A 15520-nucleotide genomic window follows, 5' to 3' on the forward strand; every position below is an offset into this window, starting at 1 on the left:
AACTTTGTAAATTGTTACAAAGATTAAAGCACTATTTTGCAACCTTGTCACCACTGACACTTTGGGTTGGATAATTCTTGGTGGTGGGGAACCTCCCTATGCATTGCAGCATATTTAGCAGCATTGCTGGAGTCTACCCACTACCCCCATGCCCATTATGACAAAAAAAAACTTAAGACATTGCTAGATGACCCTCAGTGGGGAAGACCTCCCCCGGCTGAGAACCACTGAATTGAAGATTTAATATATAGTGTACAAAGTACCAGGCTTCCCTGGTGGCTCAGTGGTTAAGTGTCTGCCTGCCAATGCAGGAAATGAAGGGGACATGGGTTCGATTCCTGGGTTGGGAAGATCTCCCGGGAAAGGATATGGCAATCCAGTATTCCTGCCTGGGAAATCCCATGGACAGAGGAGCCTGGGTGGGCTATAGTCCATGGGGCCACTAAAGAGTCTGACATGACTTAGCAACTAAACAACAAGTACAAAGTATTAGGCACACAGTAAGTGTGCCCTCCACAAATAGAAGCTGCTTGTGTTTTTTTCTGTTAGTAAGATTTAACATTTTCTTTGGATACAAGGTCTACAGGAATAAATCCTAGGGATCCTTAGAGCCTTATGAGCATACAGCCTAGAGATTCAGGGGAAAAAACACTTTGAGTAGAGCAAGTGGCCCAAACCCATTGTTAGTTAGAAGGCCCTCCCAAAGATTTACTGGAGGCTCTGTAGTCTCTAGATGCACTTATCAGGTTTTAAGGGCACTTTACCTATTACATGCAGTTATTTGATTTTGAAATTAATATTGAAAACACTCATTTCAGAACATGAATGTATCTGGGATAAAAATGGTTCTTGGACCCTCTCTTTCTGCCCAGGACTTTATTATTAAATGGACAGATATATGAGTTACTTGTCAAGTAGAGTACTGTGGGTGGGTAGATAATCTGATTCCAACAGCCAAAAAAAAAAAAAGTGTAGCAGGTTATTTTGTTTTTAATCTCTAACAGGAGTATTTTGGGATACACAATAAAACAAGAATTTAGTTTCCTTCATATCCTGCTTTCATAGGAGACGCCTTTCAGTTAAGCAAAAGTATTTGTAGCCTGAGGAGTAAAGTGGAATCTGAAGGAAATCTATTTAGGGCCATCACAAGGGCCAGTTTTAAGAGAAAATTTGAATTAGATGAAGCAGTAATTAGTAACAGTTAACTGTTTAAATTTTTTTTATATAGCTTTAAAAAATATACCTTATTCCTACCATGCATAACAATTTTTTAAATCTTCTTTATTTTTAATTGAAGGATGATTGCTTTACAGTGTTGTGTTGGTTTCTACCAAACATCAATATGCTCTGCTTAAACTTAAGGTGAAATTCACACAACGTAAAATTTCAAAGAGTGCAGTTCAGCGGCATTCAGTGCATTCACAGTATCCTGTAACTATTGCCTCCGTCTATGTCCAAAATATTTTCATTACCCATGCTTAAAAATTCCGGTAGTTATATTTTGAATAATAATGTAATAGAAAATTTTTCAGTCATTGTATAAGTTACTCTCCTAGGATAGAAGAATGAAACAATAAATGATTAAATTGTGCTGGTAGCAAGTACCTAGAAGGAATTAACATTCTGCTGATGAAGCTTCTGAGTCTTCAGTCACAATTGACTTGTGCTGTAAGGGTGAATATGGCCGGGCTCTTTTGAAGGATTCTTACAGCCAGACAATATGTGCAGCTTTTCCTAACCTGTCGTGTGTCAATTGTAGGGTGAATAATCTAAAAAGAGGCAACATTTAAGTATAACCATGTTGTTTTGCATTGTTGTCTTGAACTTGTGAAGTGAATTTAGATAGAAGAGACTGCCTCACAGTAATGGTGGTTTCCTTTCAGCTCTGCTCGAAGCCCAAGATGTGGAGCTTTACCTGAGACCCCTGAGAAGACACATTCAGTGTCTGCAGGAGACGGAATTCCCACAGACCGGTGCATTAATTGCCCCGCTATTTCATACCATCTGTCTGATCTGGAGTCATTCCAAGTTTTATAATACCCCTGCTCGGGTTATAGTTTTATTGCAAGAGTTTTGTAATCTCTTCATTGACCAGGTACGTAGCATGAAAAAATGGAGTCAGTGAGAATTATTGCCATGTAGTAGGTTTTATTGGGGTTTCTCTGGTGGCTCAGCAGTAAAGAATCTGCCTGCCATGCAGGAGACCCGGATTTGATCCTTGGGTTGGGAAGATCCCCTGGAGATGGGAATGGCAACCCACTCCAGTGTTCTTGCCTGGAGAATTCCATGGACAGAGGAGCCTGGCAGGCTATAGTCCATGGGGTTGCAAAGAGTCCAGCACAACTGAGCAAAACTATTGCTTTCACTTTTCAAGTTTTATTAAATCAATGAGGAATGAATAAATCCAGTTAGAGATCACTGTATCCCTCTTTTTTCAGAGATGACTTTTATGGTAACAAAGGCCAGGTGATTTTCTATCCTAAATGGCAAAGGAGCACTAGAATTAACTTAAATACAATCACAGGACAGGGTGTTACTGGATTCTGTTTAATACCCTACTTTTCTTCAGCGATTTAAGGTAGCTTCTAATACAAGGCGCACATGTGTAGTTACTTTCTTTGTATCTTTCCTTTTGGTTTCCATGGAAATGCAGGCTGAGGGAAGACTTTTGGAAAGTAGAGAACTGGGTAGAAGCAAGAATGATCCTCAAAAAATAGTAGTCGAATAAAAAAAATAGTAGTTGAATTAAAAAAAATAGTAGTCGATTTAAAAAAAAGGTTGATTCATGGGTGATCTTTAAAAATCTCTTGCTTATGATTGTTTCTCTACTCTTTACTTACATTACAAAGTACTTTTAAAAATTAGATTGCTTCCTCATCCAGTGGAAAGTTTTAATTCCTCTTGTGTCCATAATATCAGAGAGCATTTCATAATTTCAGAGCTAAAAGATACTAGAAGGACGTATCATCTAGTGATTCTCGAAGGGTGCGTGTGTCTGTATGCATGTGTGTGGTGTGTAAGCCTGCTTGAGTTGCTATAACAGAATTCCACAGGTTGGGTGGCTTTATTTTCAGAAATTGCTTTCTCACAGTTTTGGAGGCTGGGAGACCTGTCCAGGTTCCTGCATTGGTGTATTCTGGCCAGTGTTCTTTCTGGCTTGCAGATAGCTGCCTTCTCTCTGTACCCTCATGTGGTGGAGAGAAAGATCTTCCTCCTTCTCTTACAAAACCACAATCCTATCAGATCGGGGTCCACCCTCCTGTCCTCATTTAACCTGAATTACCTGTTAAAGACTCCATCTCTGGGTAGTCACATTAGTGGTTAGGGCTCCAGCACAGGCACTGTTTCAGAGGGTATGGCACAGTTCAGTCCATAGCAGGGTCTTTATCAGGATATGGGTCTGAACCCCTAAGGGGTTTTTGTAAAATGGATGCCAGAGAATCAGAATCTGCGGTGTGGCTTAGCGTCTGTGTGGCTAAGAACGCCTCTTACGAAAGTCACATCACTTCTACCTGTAACTGGCAAACTGGAACAGAAAGAAGGGCCTAAGTTCACGTTAACTGGGAAGTCTCAGTGTGCAAAGACTTGAGGATTAGCATTCTCCAGGAGAATCAGATGATAATTTCAAAACTCCACTTTGCTCATGTGTGTTTGATTGACTTGATTCTTAGCCTCTCATCACATGTAAGTAAGGTGGCTTTTGGTAGCACTAGAGGGATATTCTGCTACTAGAACTTACCTGGAAAGAGACTGACTTTGTTTTTAGTTCTGGACTGATGGGTTTTATGATGGACAGGGAATCCTGGTGTGCTGCAGTCCACGGGGTCACAAAGAGTTGGACACGGCTGAGCGACTGAACTGAACTGAAAGCATTTTATTTTCTCTCCTGGAGCAATTCTGTGGCCAGGAAGATAGGATATTTTAGACAGATCTGGATCACTAGCTCAGGGAAGGGTGGACAACTATGAGTGACCTAAATAAATCCCCAATCTAGTCTAATGCTTCTCACCTCATGACTCATATTGAAAATTAAAAAATTTTATTGCACAGTGGGGTAAATTGGAGGAAACTGGGAACCCTGAAAATCTGCTCATAGTCAAGGCAAGCAGCTCAGAGCTTCTGCTGCCCCAGGCCCCAGCACTTTGCTGTCCTAAGCATTCAAGAGAAGGGTGTTGTAGGAGAAACTGGCTGGGGAACTGGGTTCCATTCCAATCCCTGATACTTTTTCAGATGAATTAACTGAAACTTGAAAGATATCATTTGCTCAATTTCCTTGAGAATTTAGGAGGACAAGTTAAAGTACAGGTCTTCTGACCTGCAGTGTAGAGTTTGGGGAGTATAAGATTGAGGTAGGGGTGCGGGTGTGTGGGTGTGTGGGTTCTTCTCTCTGCTTCTGACGAGACAGAATATATGCAAAGTGCTTTTGGACTCAGACCAACCAAGATTCAAATCTGACTGAACCATTTTAGAGGAGAAGGGAGTGCTACCCATTCCAGTTTTCTTTCCTGGAGAATTCGAGGGACAGAGGAGCCTGGGGTCGCAGGAGAGTCAGACATGACTGAGCACACAGTGGAGTTAAATCACTCTTTTGAGCCTCAGTTTCTGTCCTTGTAAGTGCCTAGTTCGTGGGCTGTTGTAAGGATCAAAGGAGAGAACTTAAATGAAATGCTCAGTGCAACATTTAATAGAAATCAGTACAAGTTCCAAACTGTTGACTTATGAACTGGTTGCAGCTCTTGATTGCAGATAACGGATCAGTTCCTTGCTATATTTCAGTGTTTCCTCTGGCTTCATTCTATTTCTGTTTCTCTGTTGTGCAAACTCAGTTTTGCCCTTTTGTTAAGTGAGCGCACTGGGCCCTAATGGACATATCTCATGTGAAAGGCTTTGATCCCTACTGCGGTTTTAACAACTGTGACCACAGCTTCTCCCAAACCCCTTTTGAGGATCCTCATCTCATTTTGAGAATGATCCAAACTTTTACTGCAAAGCCCTGTTAGTGTAGAAAGCTCAAAGATTGTCATTCATTTTTATAGATGGCTTGCAAAGAGCCCTGGTTAGCTGTAAGCCTGTTAACTTATTATCCCTGGCCCCTGGTCAGTGTCCATGGTCAAAGTTTGCCAAACTCCTGAGGAAATAACCTCGCTTCCCTTGTTCCTTAGTTACTATTCCTGGCTTATGTCCAAAGGTTTAGTTGACCCAATTTCCTAGATTCTCCAAGTAGACTTTGTAATAAATCTGTCCCAACATGGAAGGAATCAAAAACGGGCAATGAGTAAACTTTCATACCTGGGTTCTCTGAAGAGCTAAACTCTGCAACACCCATCGCCACCTCCAGTTGTTTGTTGTCCAGTTGATTTTTAATGCCTTTTTAATGCACAGTGTCTATGTGCATGGCTGGTTAGCCATGTGCGACTTTCTGCAACCCCACGGACTGTAGCCCACTAGGCTCCTCCGTCCGCGAGATTTCCCAGGCGAGAATACTGGAATGGGTTGCCATTTTCTCCACCACGGGATCCTTCCAGCCCAGGAGTCAAACTTGTGTCTCCTGTGTCTCCTGTGTCTCTCGTATTGGCAGGTGGATTCTTTATTACTGTACTGCCTGGAAAGCCCCAGCATGCACTGTGTAGTTTCTTTTATTTACCAGAATTCTTCTAAGCCCTTTACAAAAATCTATGAATTTAATCTTCTAACAGCACTATGATATAGGTACTATTTATTAGTAGATCCAGCTTACATTTAAAAAAAAAAGACACCCAAAGTCCAGAAAGGATAAATAGGATGCCCACAGTCATCCAGCTTGTAAGAAAGAGCTCTTACCCATTACGTTATGCTCCATAGTTTAAAATAAGTTTTTATTCCTAATTACCATGTAATATGTGGTATACTGTTGATGTCTGTAAAATATGGGGCCGTGACCCAGGCCACCTGTTCAAGCGCCCTGGTCTGGTCAGAGACCCAGCTTGTCTGGGGGTAACTGACCTCCCGCTGTCCCCACCTAGGGCAGCCAGGCCTGGTCATGGTGGGTCTGACTGAGCCCCTCTTCCCATGGATGTTGTGAGGCAGTACAAACCAGGCTTCACAGACCTCAGACCTATTATGTGTAGTGACTTTTGAGGAGATTTTGACATCTGGATTTTATCTGTTCATTTTATATATTTATTTTGCATTTGTAGTACTCTTGCCTGGAAAATTCCCATGGATGGAGGAGCCTGGTGGGCTGCAGTCCATGGGGTCACGAATTGGACATGACTAAGCGACTTCACTTTCACTTTTCACACTCATGCATTGGAGAAGGAAATGGCAACCCACTCCAGTGTTCTTGCCTGGAGAATCCCAGGGACAGAGGAGCTTGGTAGGCTGCTATTTCCGGGGTTGCACAGAGTTGGACATGACTGAAGTGACTTAGCAGCAGTAGCAGTGATATCTGTAAAATATTGTATGACATTTATAATAATGGAAGTAGTCCTATAATTCCATCCCTCTCAAATTCAGCATTAAAAGAATTTTCCTTCCTCTAAAACTTATTAATACATTTTATCATATAATTTTAACTTTCTTCTTGAAAAGTTAAATTATTTTTATTAGATATGTAGATTGCTTCCAGCCACTTGTATTATAAACAATATGTAGATAGCAACTTTATGCAAAAATCCTTTTTCCTTAACTTGGATAATCAGCTTAATATAAATTCCTGATATTGATTAAGGGGTATGATCTTTTCATGACTCTTGAACAATATTTGATATATACAAATTATTTTGAAAGGTTTATGTTAAGTGCATTGCTATTATTATGTGTAACAAGTTTTACTGTAATTCACCAGCTTTTAGCATTACCATTTTTTAAAATTTTGCTGTGATTTGTGGGTATAGAATAGAATTATACCATGTTGTTCTTTTAATTTTGTACTTTGCACAGTTTGTGTAGTTACACATTTTATGTCTTTTATAATTTCCTTATGTAGTTTTTACGTATTTGTTTCTGTGAATCTATAGACTTCAGTGTGTTTATGAAACATTGGAACCCTTGAACCCTTAGCTTACTATTAGAAGTATAAACTGGCATTCTGTTGACTGTGTTTGGCCAGTGGATCAATGCAGTGTTTTTATTTTGCATAGTATTTGGAATTTTTTATTTAAAAAATGTTGCTAATGCTTTAATTAATTAGGTCTTATTTAAATTCCAGCATTCTAGCCTCCACTGAAAAGTCAGGTCTCTCTACATTGGTTCTTCCATCCCCATTGACACAGTCAGCTGCTAGAGCTTCAGCTCCCGCCTTTAGATGGGCCACGTGCTGTCCAGGTGACCTTGGTCTCCACCATCCCACTGTTGTTCCTGATCTGCTTCACTCGTTTTCCTTGTCTGCCCGATCTTTCTAGGCATTCCAGGCACGGTCAGAAATCCTTTGTTACTTTAAAAGCAAATGTGTTTCTCTTTACTTGTTTTCTAACAGTGGCTGTTAACATAGTCATTTAGGCCAGGCGATAAAAGGCATCATCTGACCGCCTTGGATAATGGCACACTGTGGATAATGGCACAGTAATGGTGCCTTATTTTAGGGCCTTGCTTTTCTTCCATGGTTACCAAACTCTGCTCCCTGTTCATTGTGAGTCATTACCACTCTAGGCCCTCCACTCTGTTCTACAGCTTGCTTAGTGTCTCTCTTGGGAATATTCTTATTCACAAGATCCTAGATGACAAAGAGTTTAAGTCTGCAAGGTTGAGCTTGGAAAAGGGATGGTAGAATTAAGCAAGAGTCCATAAAATCACATAAATAAGATGAAAAAGCTGGGAGACAGGCATCAAACTAATACAACATTGTAAAGCAACAATACTCCAATGTAAAATAAAAATTAAATTTAAAAAATGCTATCATTGATAAATTCATTAATTCATTGGCTTATTGATAAAATAACTGGTTAGTCATTTTTTATTTTATAAGGCTTTGGACAGGGGACCTGCTGCTGCTGCTGCGTCGCTTCAGTCATGTCCAACTCTGTGCGACCCCAGAGACGGCAGCCCACCAGCCTCCCCTGTCCCTGGGGTTCTCCAGGCAAGAACGCTGGAGTGGGTTGCCATTTCCTTCTCCAATGCATGGAAGTGAAAAGTGAAAGTGAAGTCGCTCAGTCATGGCCGACTCTTAATGACCCCATGGACTGCAGCCCACCAGGCTCCTCCATCCATGGGATTTTCCAGGCAAGAGTACTGGAGTGGGGTGCCATTGCCTTCTCTGATGGAATCCCTAATCCATACCAATGTGAAGACTCTTACAAAACTCAAGTTACTGAGGGATTCCTGGGAGTTCTCATCCCTGTTCTGTATGAAATTTAGCAACCTTTAGGGAGAGGTTAATTTTCCATCCAGCCTGAGTGAGAAATGAGTATAGATTGGGAATCTAGCTAGAGTTGAAAGAATTAGTCAGTAGGCTTTTTAGACACCAAGTGAATGATATTCTTAACTACTTTACACATTTATGTCTCAGAGTCTATATTTCTGGTAAAACTGTAGCCACTGCCTGTAAAACTGTAGCCATTTATGGAAGAAGGAGGATAATACCTCTGCATTTAGAAATCATTCCTTCAATAGACTGTGTTGAACCTACTTTTATTACATTCTCTATTGAGATCTGTTACAGCTTTCTAAACAACTGTAGAATTAAAGGCATGCAATTTTACCTTTAATTTATATGCGGTGAAGATGCATCAGGATTAGAATTTATAGGTTCTTGAGGTCCCTAAACAGGGAAATTGTGAAGATTCATAACAAATAGGGGAAAGGGAAGAACTGAGTGATGGTACTATGAGAGCTGCTACATGAATCTGCTGGTTTCTCTTTAATCGTTCTCACCTTTGCATTTCAACTATTCAAAATCAGTTCAAATTGCTTATCTTAGCTAGATTTTATGTCCTGTAATGAGCTCCCAGAAGAGAAGTGTGTTAGCCTAAAAGAATTGCCAGTGGTATAATTACCTCTGTCAGCTCTTCCTCACCTTTGCAAGTGACCCTGTGCTGCCAGGTAACATGACCATATTTTTAAAATACATGATCTCATAGGTTTCTCCTCCTGGCCGCTACATTTCCTTATATGAAAAAAAAAAAATTGTAGAGTATTTGCTGCCTCAAATAGCCATGCAAATTCTGATTACACATTGTTTTATCTTTGAAGCTTAGCAAAACAGTCATGGTTCAATGTTTGATGCCAGTAATTATAGCATCTTCTGTAGATTTCGTTAATGTATACATGTATGTCATTAAAACCTAGTTACCTGAATTTCTAGAATTTGTGTCTTCTGTTTCACAGCATCGCTGGCCCAATTCTAGACATTGTTATTTGAAAATCCCTGGTGGCTCAGAGGGTAAAGCGTCTGCCTGCAATGCAGGAGACCCAGGTTCAATCCCTGGGTCGGGAAGATCCCCTGGAGAAGGAAATGGCAACCCACTCCAGTATTCTTGCATGGAAAATCCCATAGACTGAGACTGGTAGGCTACAGTCCATGGGGTCGCAAAGAGTCAGACACGATTGATTTCACTTCACTCACTGAAAAATAAAACATTTCATTGAAATGGATATTTTCAGGAAAACTATTAAACATATTTTCTTATCATTCTTTCTTTGATTTCTAGGCAATAGCTTACCTTTCACCTGAAGATCTCTTGAAAGGGGAAATTGAAGACTGTTTGGAAAAGGTCCAAGTGACCATTAACATCTTAAAGACTTTCAAAAATTGTTTCTTCAACTATAGAAAAGGATTGGCAAGCTATTTTATGGGAAATAAGGAACTGAAACCATGGGATTTCCAGTCTTATCTGGTGTTTCATAGATTTGACAAATTTCTTGATCGTTTCATGAAAATAGAGGTAATTACTTATTGGCTTCTAATTGATTTATATTGTAGGTTAATTCAAAAGCCCTATAATATGATTCAGGGAACAGATTATTTATTTTGTTTGAGTAGGAGGTGAGAAGATTGCTTCCTTGGTGATTTTCATGAGGAGCTTACAAGGCCAGTGCTGTCAAGATACAGTAAAAGTTTTAGTTACAGAGCTTTGGTTTCTTTTTTCAAAACTTCATTAATCTTTAGGTATCAGTGACCTTTGTGATCCTTGTGATCAAACCAGTCAATCCTAAAGGAAATAAGTCAATATTCATTGGAAGGACTGATGCTGAAGATGAAACTCCAATACTTTGGCCACCTGATGCGAAGAATTGACTCATTGGAAAAGCCCCTGATGCTGGGAAAGTTTCAAGGCAGGAAGAGAAGGGGATGACAGGGAATGAGACGGTTGGATGGCATCACCAGCTCAATGGATATGAGTTTGAGCAAACTCCAGGAGTTGGTGATGGACAGGGAAGCCTGGTGTGCTGCAGTCCATGTGGTCACAAAGTTGGACACAACTGAGCGACTGACCTGAATTGAATTGACCCTTGCTCTACAACATACTAAGTTCCTAGAAGACAGTTGTAAATTGGGAAGCTATAAAATAATCCCTTTTTCCCTTTTACATGTTTGATGTTTTTATTGGGATTCCATACTTGAAAACCCATTTGATCATCTAAATATTATGGTAACTTTTAGTATATAAATAAATATGCTCTACAGTCCATATGGTCGAAAAGAGTAGGACACAACTGACGTGATTTGGCACACAGCAATTCATTCAGTGTTTGACTTTTTGGTATTTAAAACATTCATACAGAGCACATGTTTTCGCATCCTTTTCACCTATTTTCATGGATAGCTTTAATATTTTAATAGTGAAAGTGAAGTCTCTCAGTCGTGTCCGACTCTTGGTGGGCTAGAGTCCACGGGTCGCAAAGAGTCGGACACGACTGAGAGACTTCACTTTCACTATTAAAATATTAAAGCTATCCATGAAAACAGGTGAAAAGGATGCGAAAACATGTGCTCTGTATGAATGTTTTAAATACCAAAAAGTCAAACATTGAATGAATTGCTGTGTGCCAAATCACTTCAGTTGTGTCCTACTCTTTTCGACCGTATGGACTGTAGGGTCCATGGATTCTCCAGGCAAGAATATTGGAGTAGGTTGCCATGCCATTCTCCAGAGGATCTTCTGGACCCAGGGGTGGAACCAGGGTGACTTAGTCTCGTGCATTGGCAGGAGGCTTCTTTACCACTGGCACCACCTGGGAAGCCATTGAATGAATGCATACATGTAAACACATTTAAACACCAGTTTCTATGGAGCCAACTGGCCACGATTTTTTTTTTTCCAAGTTTTGAACTGCCTTATTTATGAAACTCTTTCTAGCAAGTTTGGGCTTTTTTGCTGTTAGATTTGTCAAATTTCATTCAAAATCACAGTTTTATGTTTTGAAAATGCTCATCATTTAAGCAGCCCAGAAGCCTTTTAATTTTTGGCTGCACCATGCAGTGTGTGGGATCTTAGTTCCCTGACCAGGGATTGAACCCATGCCCCCTGCACTGGGTGCTCAGAGTCTTAACCCCTGAATCACCAAGAGAAGTCCTTCTGAATGACTCTTAAAGTCTGAGGGCCAAATGCATAACACTGGGCAACTTGCACCACGCTCTCTTAACAGCCCATTCACCATAGTGTTGGTGGATCATGCCTGGGCATCTGACTTAGGGTCAGAAGGAAGTGAAATGAGACAGGTAAATGTTTAGCTGCGGTTAAGTTAGATGTCACCTATACTGCTCAATAATTTCAGTCCATGTGAAAATGGGAGTATAATTTTAAAAGTAGGCAGTTAAACTTTGTTGACTTAAATCATAATAACATTTTCGGTCATGTGAATGTCTATTGACTCACCAATTTTGAATGCTGGAAAATTTCTTTCTTTGAATCTTAAAAATGTTCTTTTCCTACTCAAAAGGGTGGAAAGATCTTTACTGTGTTTTTTCAAAGGATATATTTGTCACCATATTGGAATTTGAAAAGCTGGAAAGGCTTGAATTTGGCGGTACCAAGGGAGCAATTTTAAATGGACAGATCTATGAGATGAGTGAAGAATTTATGAAACACTGGAAGATCTTTAAACAGCGCACGTATGACCCATCTGATTACAATAACATGGTAATGTTGTAGCTTTGTGTTTTTCATTTCATAGATCTTACTTTAAAGCTGGGAAGGACAGTAGGTCACAGTGATAATAGGTTCTCTCCAGTCCAGCCTCTCTCGGATGAAAGGCAAAATGGCTTGCCTGGATTCTCTCATCTATTTCATGATAGATCAGGGGTTAGACTTAGGCCTTTGCATTTTCAGTTGGGAATATTTTAAACTATTTCTAATAATGCAACAGTGGACCTCCCTCTGGATTTGTTTCTTGTTGATGTGTATTGAAAACTTACCATATTAACTCCTCTTGATCCGATTATCTGGTGTCTGTGTAACTGGCATGTTTTAGTTTAGTCTTTTCTTGAACCATTAAGTATATTTTTCATCTACTTGAATATTTAGTTTCACCTCATTTGTTGCATATATTATTAACATTATATAGTCTCCTTTTTGTTATTCTTGAGATAATTGTTAATTTCATATTACTAATCTCAGGGAAAAGAGGGAAGCTTTTCAGGTTTAAGCTTCTGTTTTCTGTTACTGACAGCAGGTTAGGGGCCAGGAGTTCCCTGTGAACGTCCCTGCAGCTCTGGGATAAAAACAGCTTCATTTTAGTGTTTTGCTATGATAGTGAAGTCCAGGTACCAAAACCAAAAAGTAACGATTAGCTCTCACCCTCATTGTTTTTTGTGGAATGTGAATTTATTCACTATTATGTTTATATTTGGTCAAATAATTGACTCTTTGAAATGTACAAGTACAGCGTGTTAGCTTTGTAAGAACATGGTCTGCAAAGTGAATCCCTCTGAACTGTTGACAGCTTTTGGGAAGTGGAGTTAATAGTAAGAATGATATAGCCATTGTGTGTTCTCCTAATTTGTGGAAAAGTAAGAGAAACCCAGATCTGTGGTGATGAATAGCCTGAGCTCTTCCCCGGAGCCTGGTAAGATGCCTGGCACCTGGCAGGCACTCAGGGAATGTGGACAGAATGGGACTCTTGGTGGGGCTTGGTTTAGCTCTTCTGAGCAACTGAGCAGTGGAGTGTGAGACCCATGGTGTGCAAACCCTCAGGTGCCTTCGAGTTGCAGGAGGGTCTTGATTTACTCATGATTACAAATCCTGGTAGGTATTCAGCATACCATTAATATATATACAAATACATATTTTATATATATTTTGGATATGTATATCTGCCTGGTATTTGTATTTAGTATTTTGAAGCCCTGTTTATTTTGTAATTGAAAAGGGCAAGGCTTACCTCTGATCTCCAAAGGTTGGAGACATCTATATAGCCTTCCCTCGAAGTTCCTTTCAACCTCTGGTCTGATTATCTTGACTTTGGTTATTCCATGAAATCAAAATGTGAATTAACTAAAAGTTCAGTTAATTGGTATGCTTGTGTCAAAGATGACCTTTCTTTTTGTTTAATGTGTCTTGGTTATCAGTGTTGCCTCAGAATATTCCAATGATTATTTATTTTGGCTTGACTAAGCTGTTCATTTGTTGAACATCTGAGTTCATTGTGTTCTGGTTTTGCTGATGAAGTGAAGTTGCTCAGTCGTGTCCGACTCTTTGCCCAACCCCGTGGACTGTAGCCCACCAGGCTCCTCTGTCCATGGGATTTTCCAGGCAAAAGTACTGGAGTGGGTTGCTATTTCCTTCTCCAGGAGATCTTCCCAACCCAGGGATCGAACCCAGGTCTTCCGCATTGTATGCAGACGCTTTACTGTCTGAGCCACCAGGGAAGTCACTGAAATTGATAATGAAATCAGTTGGTAATTTTTAGGAGACAATACTGTAGCCAACAAACTGCCTCCAAACTCATATATTCATAGTGCTGTCTTCCTTGACACATGCCCAGCCCACACCCTTCCTCTCCCGCTGCGCACCCCGCTCTGTGCTCCCTGCTGTCCATCGAGCAGTGTGGATGCAGCCGTCGTGTGTGTCATGTCAGCCTTCCTGCCCTTCAGTGTAGAAGTGGCTTACATTTGTTCCAGTAAATTAAAGAAACAGTGACTGCTAGTTTGTGTTTAGAAATGCTGTTACTGGTTTCTCTCTCCATTAATCTCAAGCCTATCAGGCAGGCTTTGAGCCTTTATCAGAAGTTCCGCCACTGTGGTCTGTTTACAGAAGAGGGGGCGCCTCAGGTGTGTCCATTAACGTGTCCTTGGGTTTCTGAATTATTAATACTGAATATAAAGGTCACTTTAGGCATTTGCTTTGATTTCTTCCTATGGGACTATTTGAGATCTAGGCAATTATGGGGAAAGACTTGCTTTCTTAATTAATTGAAACATGGAATATTAGAGATGTTTAAGGTATATAACATGCTAATTGGAAGCATTTATATATTTTAAAAGCCATTGTAATGATAATTAACACCCGTATCATGTTGCATAATTATCATTTCTTTTTAGTGGTGGAAATCATTAAGTTGTAGTCTCTTAGCAAGTTTGATGTTACGGAGTATACACAGTGATACTGTATTAAATTGAACTTGACAAGAGGAATGCTTTCTTAACTGTTTGTGTTTAACTGATGGGCAGGTGACTTTAGGTTCAACAGTTAGGTTCAAGCAACATTCTGAAGTGTGGCTTTATTAAATAAAATTCCCCAGATAGCTACACAAGGATGGTGGATATTCTTGAAAGTAAGCCCTTGGCTTCACTAGAGTCAGTTATTTGGAGTTTGTTAATATTTACTGAACAAATGTTGGATGCCAGACACCGTGCCAAACCTTTATACACGTTGCTGCTTAATTCTTATTGTAACCCTGAGAGTAACCACACAGGCAAGTAAATTACCAGAGATTACACAGTTCTCAGGGAGTGAAACAGAAGTTCCAACTCAGAACTCTCAGCCTAGAGAGAGTTAGCAAAAACATATTTTCTATGTTTTTGCTGTGCCATATTCGCTCTTTACTGTTTGTCTCTCTCATTGCATCCTCATAGAAAAGAAGTCAGTAAGTTCATCTGGGGCAATTGGGGGAACTCAGGCTGAGGACCCGGAGAAGGCAATGGCACCCCACTCCAGTACTCTTGCCTGGAAAATCCCATGGATGGAGGAGCCTGGTAGGCTGCAGTCCATGGGGTCGCTAAGGGTCGGACACGACTGAGTGACTTCACTTCCATGCATTGGAGAAGGAAATGGCAACCCACTCCAGTGTTCTTGCCTGGAGAATCCCAGGGACGGGGGAGCCTGGTGGGCTGCCGTCTCTGGGGTCGCACAGAGTCGGACACGACTGAAGCGATGCAGCAGCCGCAGCAGCCGCCGCCGCCTGAGGACCTGTACCCTGAGGTGGAGGGACCCAAGATGCAGTGACTATGTTCCTTCTACCTGCTAGTTTGAAGTAGGAAGGTTGCTCCAGATGCCTAGCCCATCATTACTCTAGGATCTAAAATTCACTTTGAAAGTAATTATTAATCTATACTAGTTTGTGTTCCAGTTTCTATAATTACTTCTCAGATCTGTTCTCATCT

General features: G+C 40.5%; 1 protein-coding gene across 1 annotated transcript in view; it reads left to right on the top strand.

Moving 5' to 3' along the window:
• DNAH11 (dynein axonemal heavy chain 11) overlaps positions 1–15520 on the top strand; it is a 356503-nt gene that overhangs the window by 12495 nt on the left and 328488 nt on the right. Inside the window, exons 6-8 of the mRNA XM_060414536.1 lie at positions 1884–2095; positions 9627–9860; positions 11892–12059. Coding sequence (XP_060270519.1) covers positions 1884–2095; positions 9627–9860; positions 11892–12059 — 614 coding nt within the window. The remainder of the gene's footprint in view (positions 1–1883; positions 2096–9626; positions 9861–11891; positions 12060–15520) is intronic.

The sequence above is a fragment of the Ovis aries genome, chromosome 4 (genome assembly GCF_016772045.2).
Source record: "Ovis aries strain OAR_USU_Benz2616 breed Rambouillet chromosome 4, ARS-UI_Ramb_v3.0, whole genome shotgun sequence".
NCBI classification, from domain to species: Eukaryota; Metazoa; Chordata; class Mammalia; order Artiodactyla; family Bovidae; genus Ovis; species Ovis aries.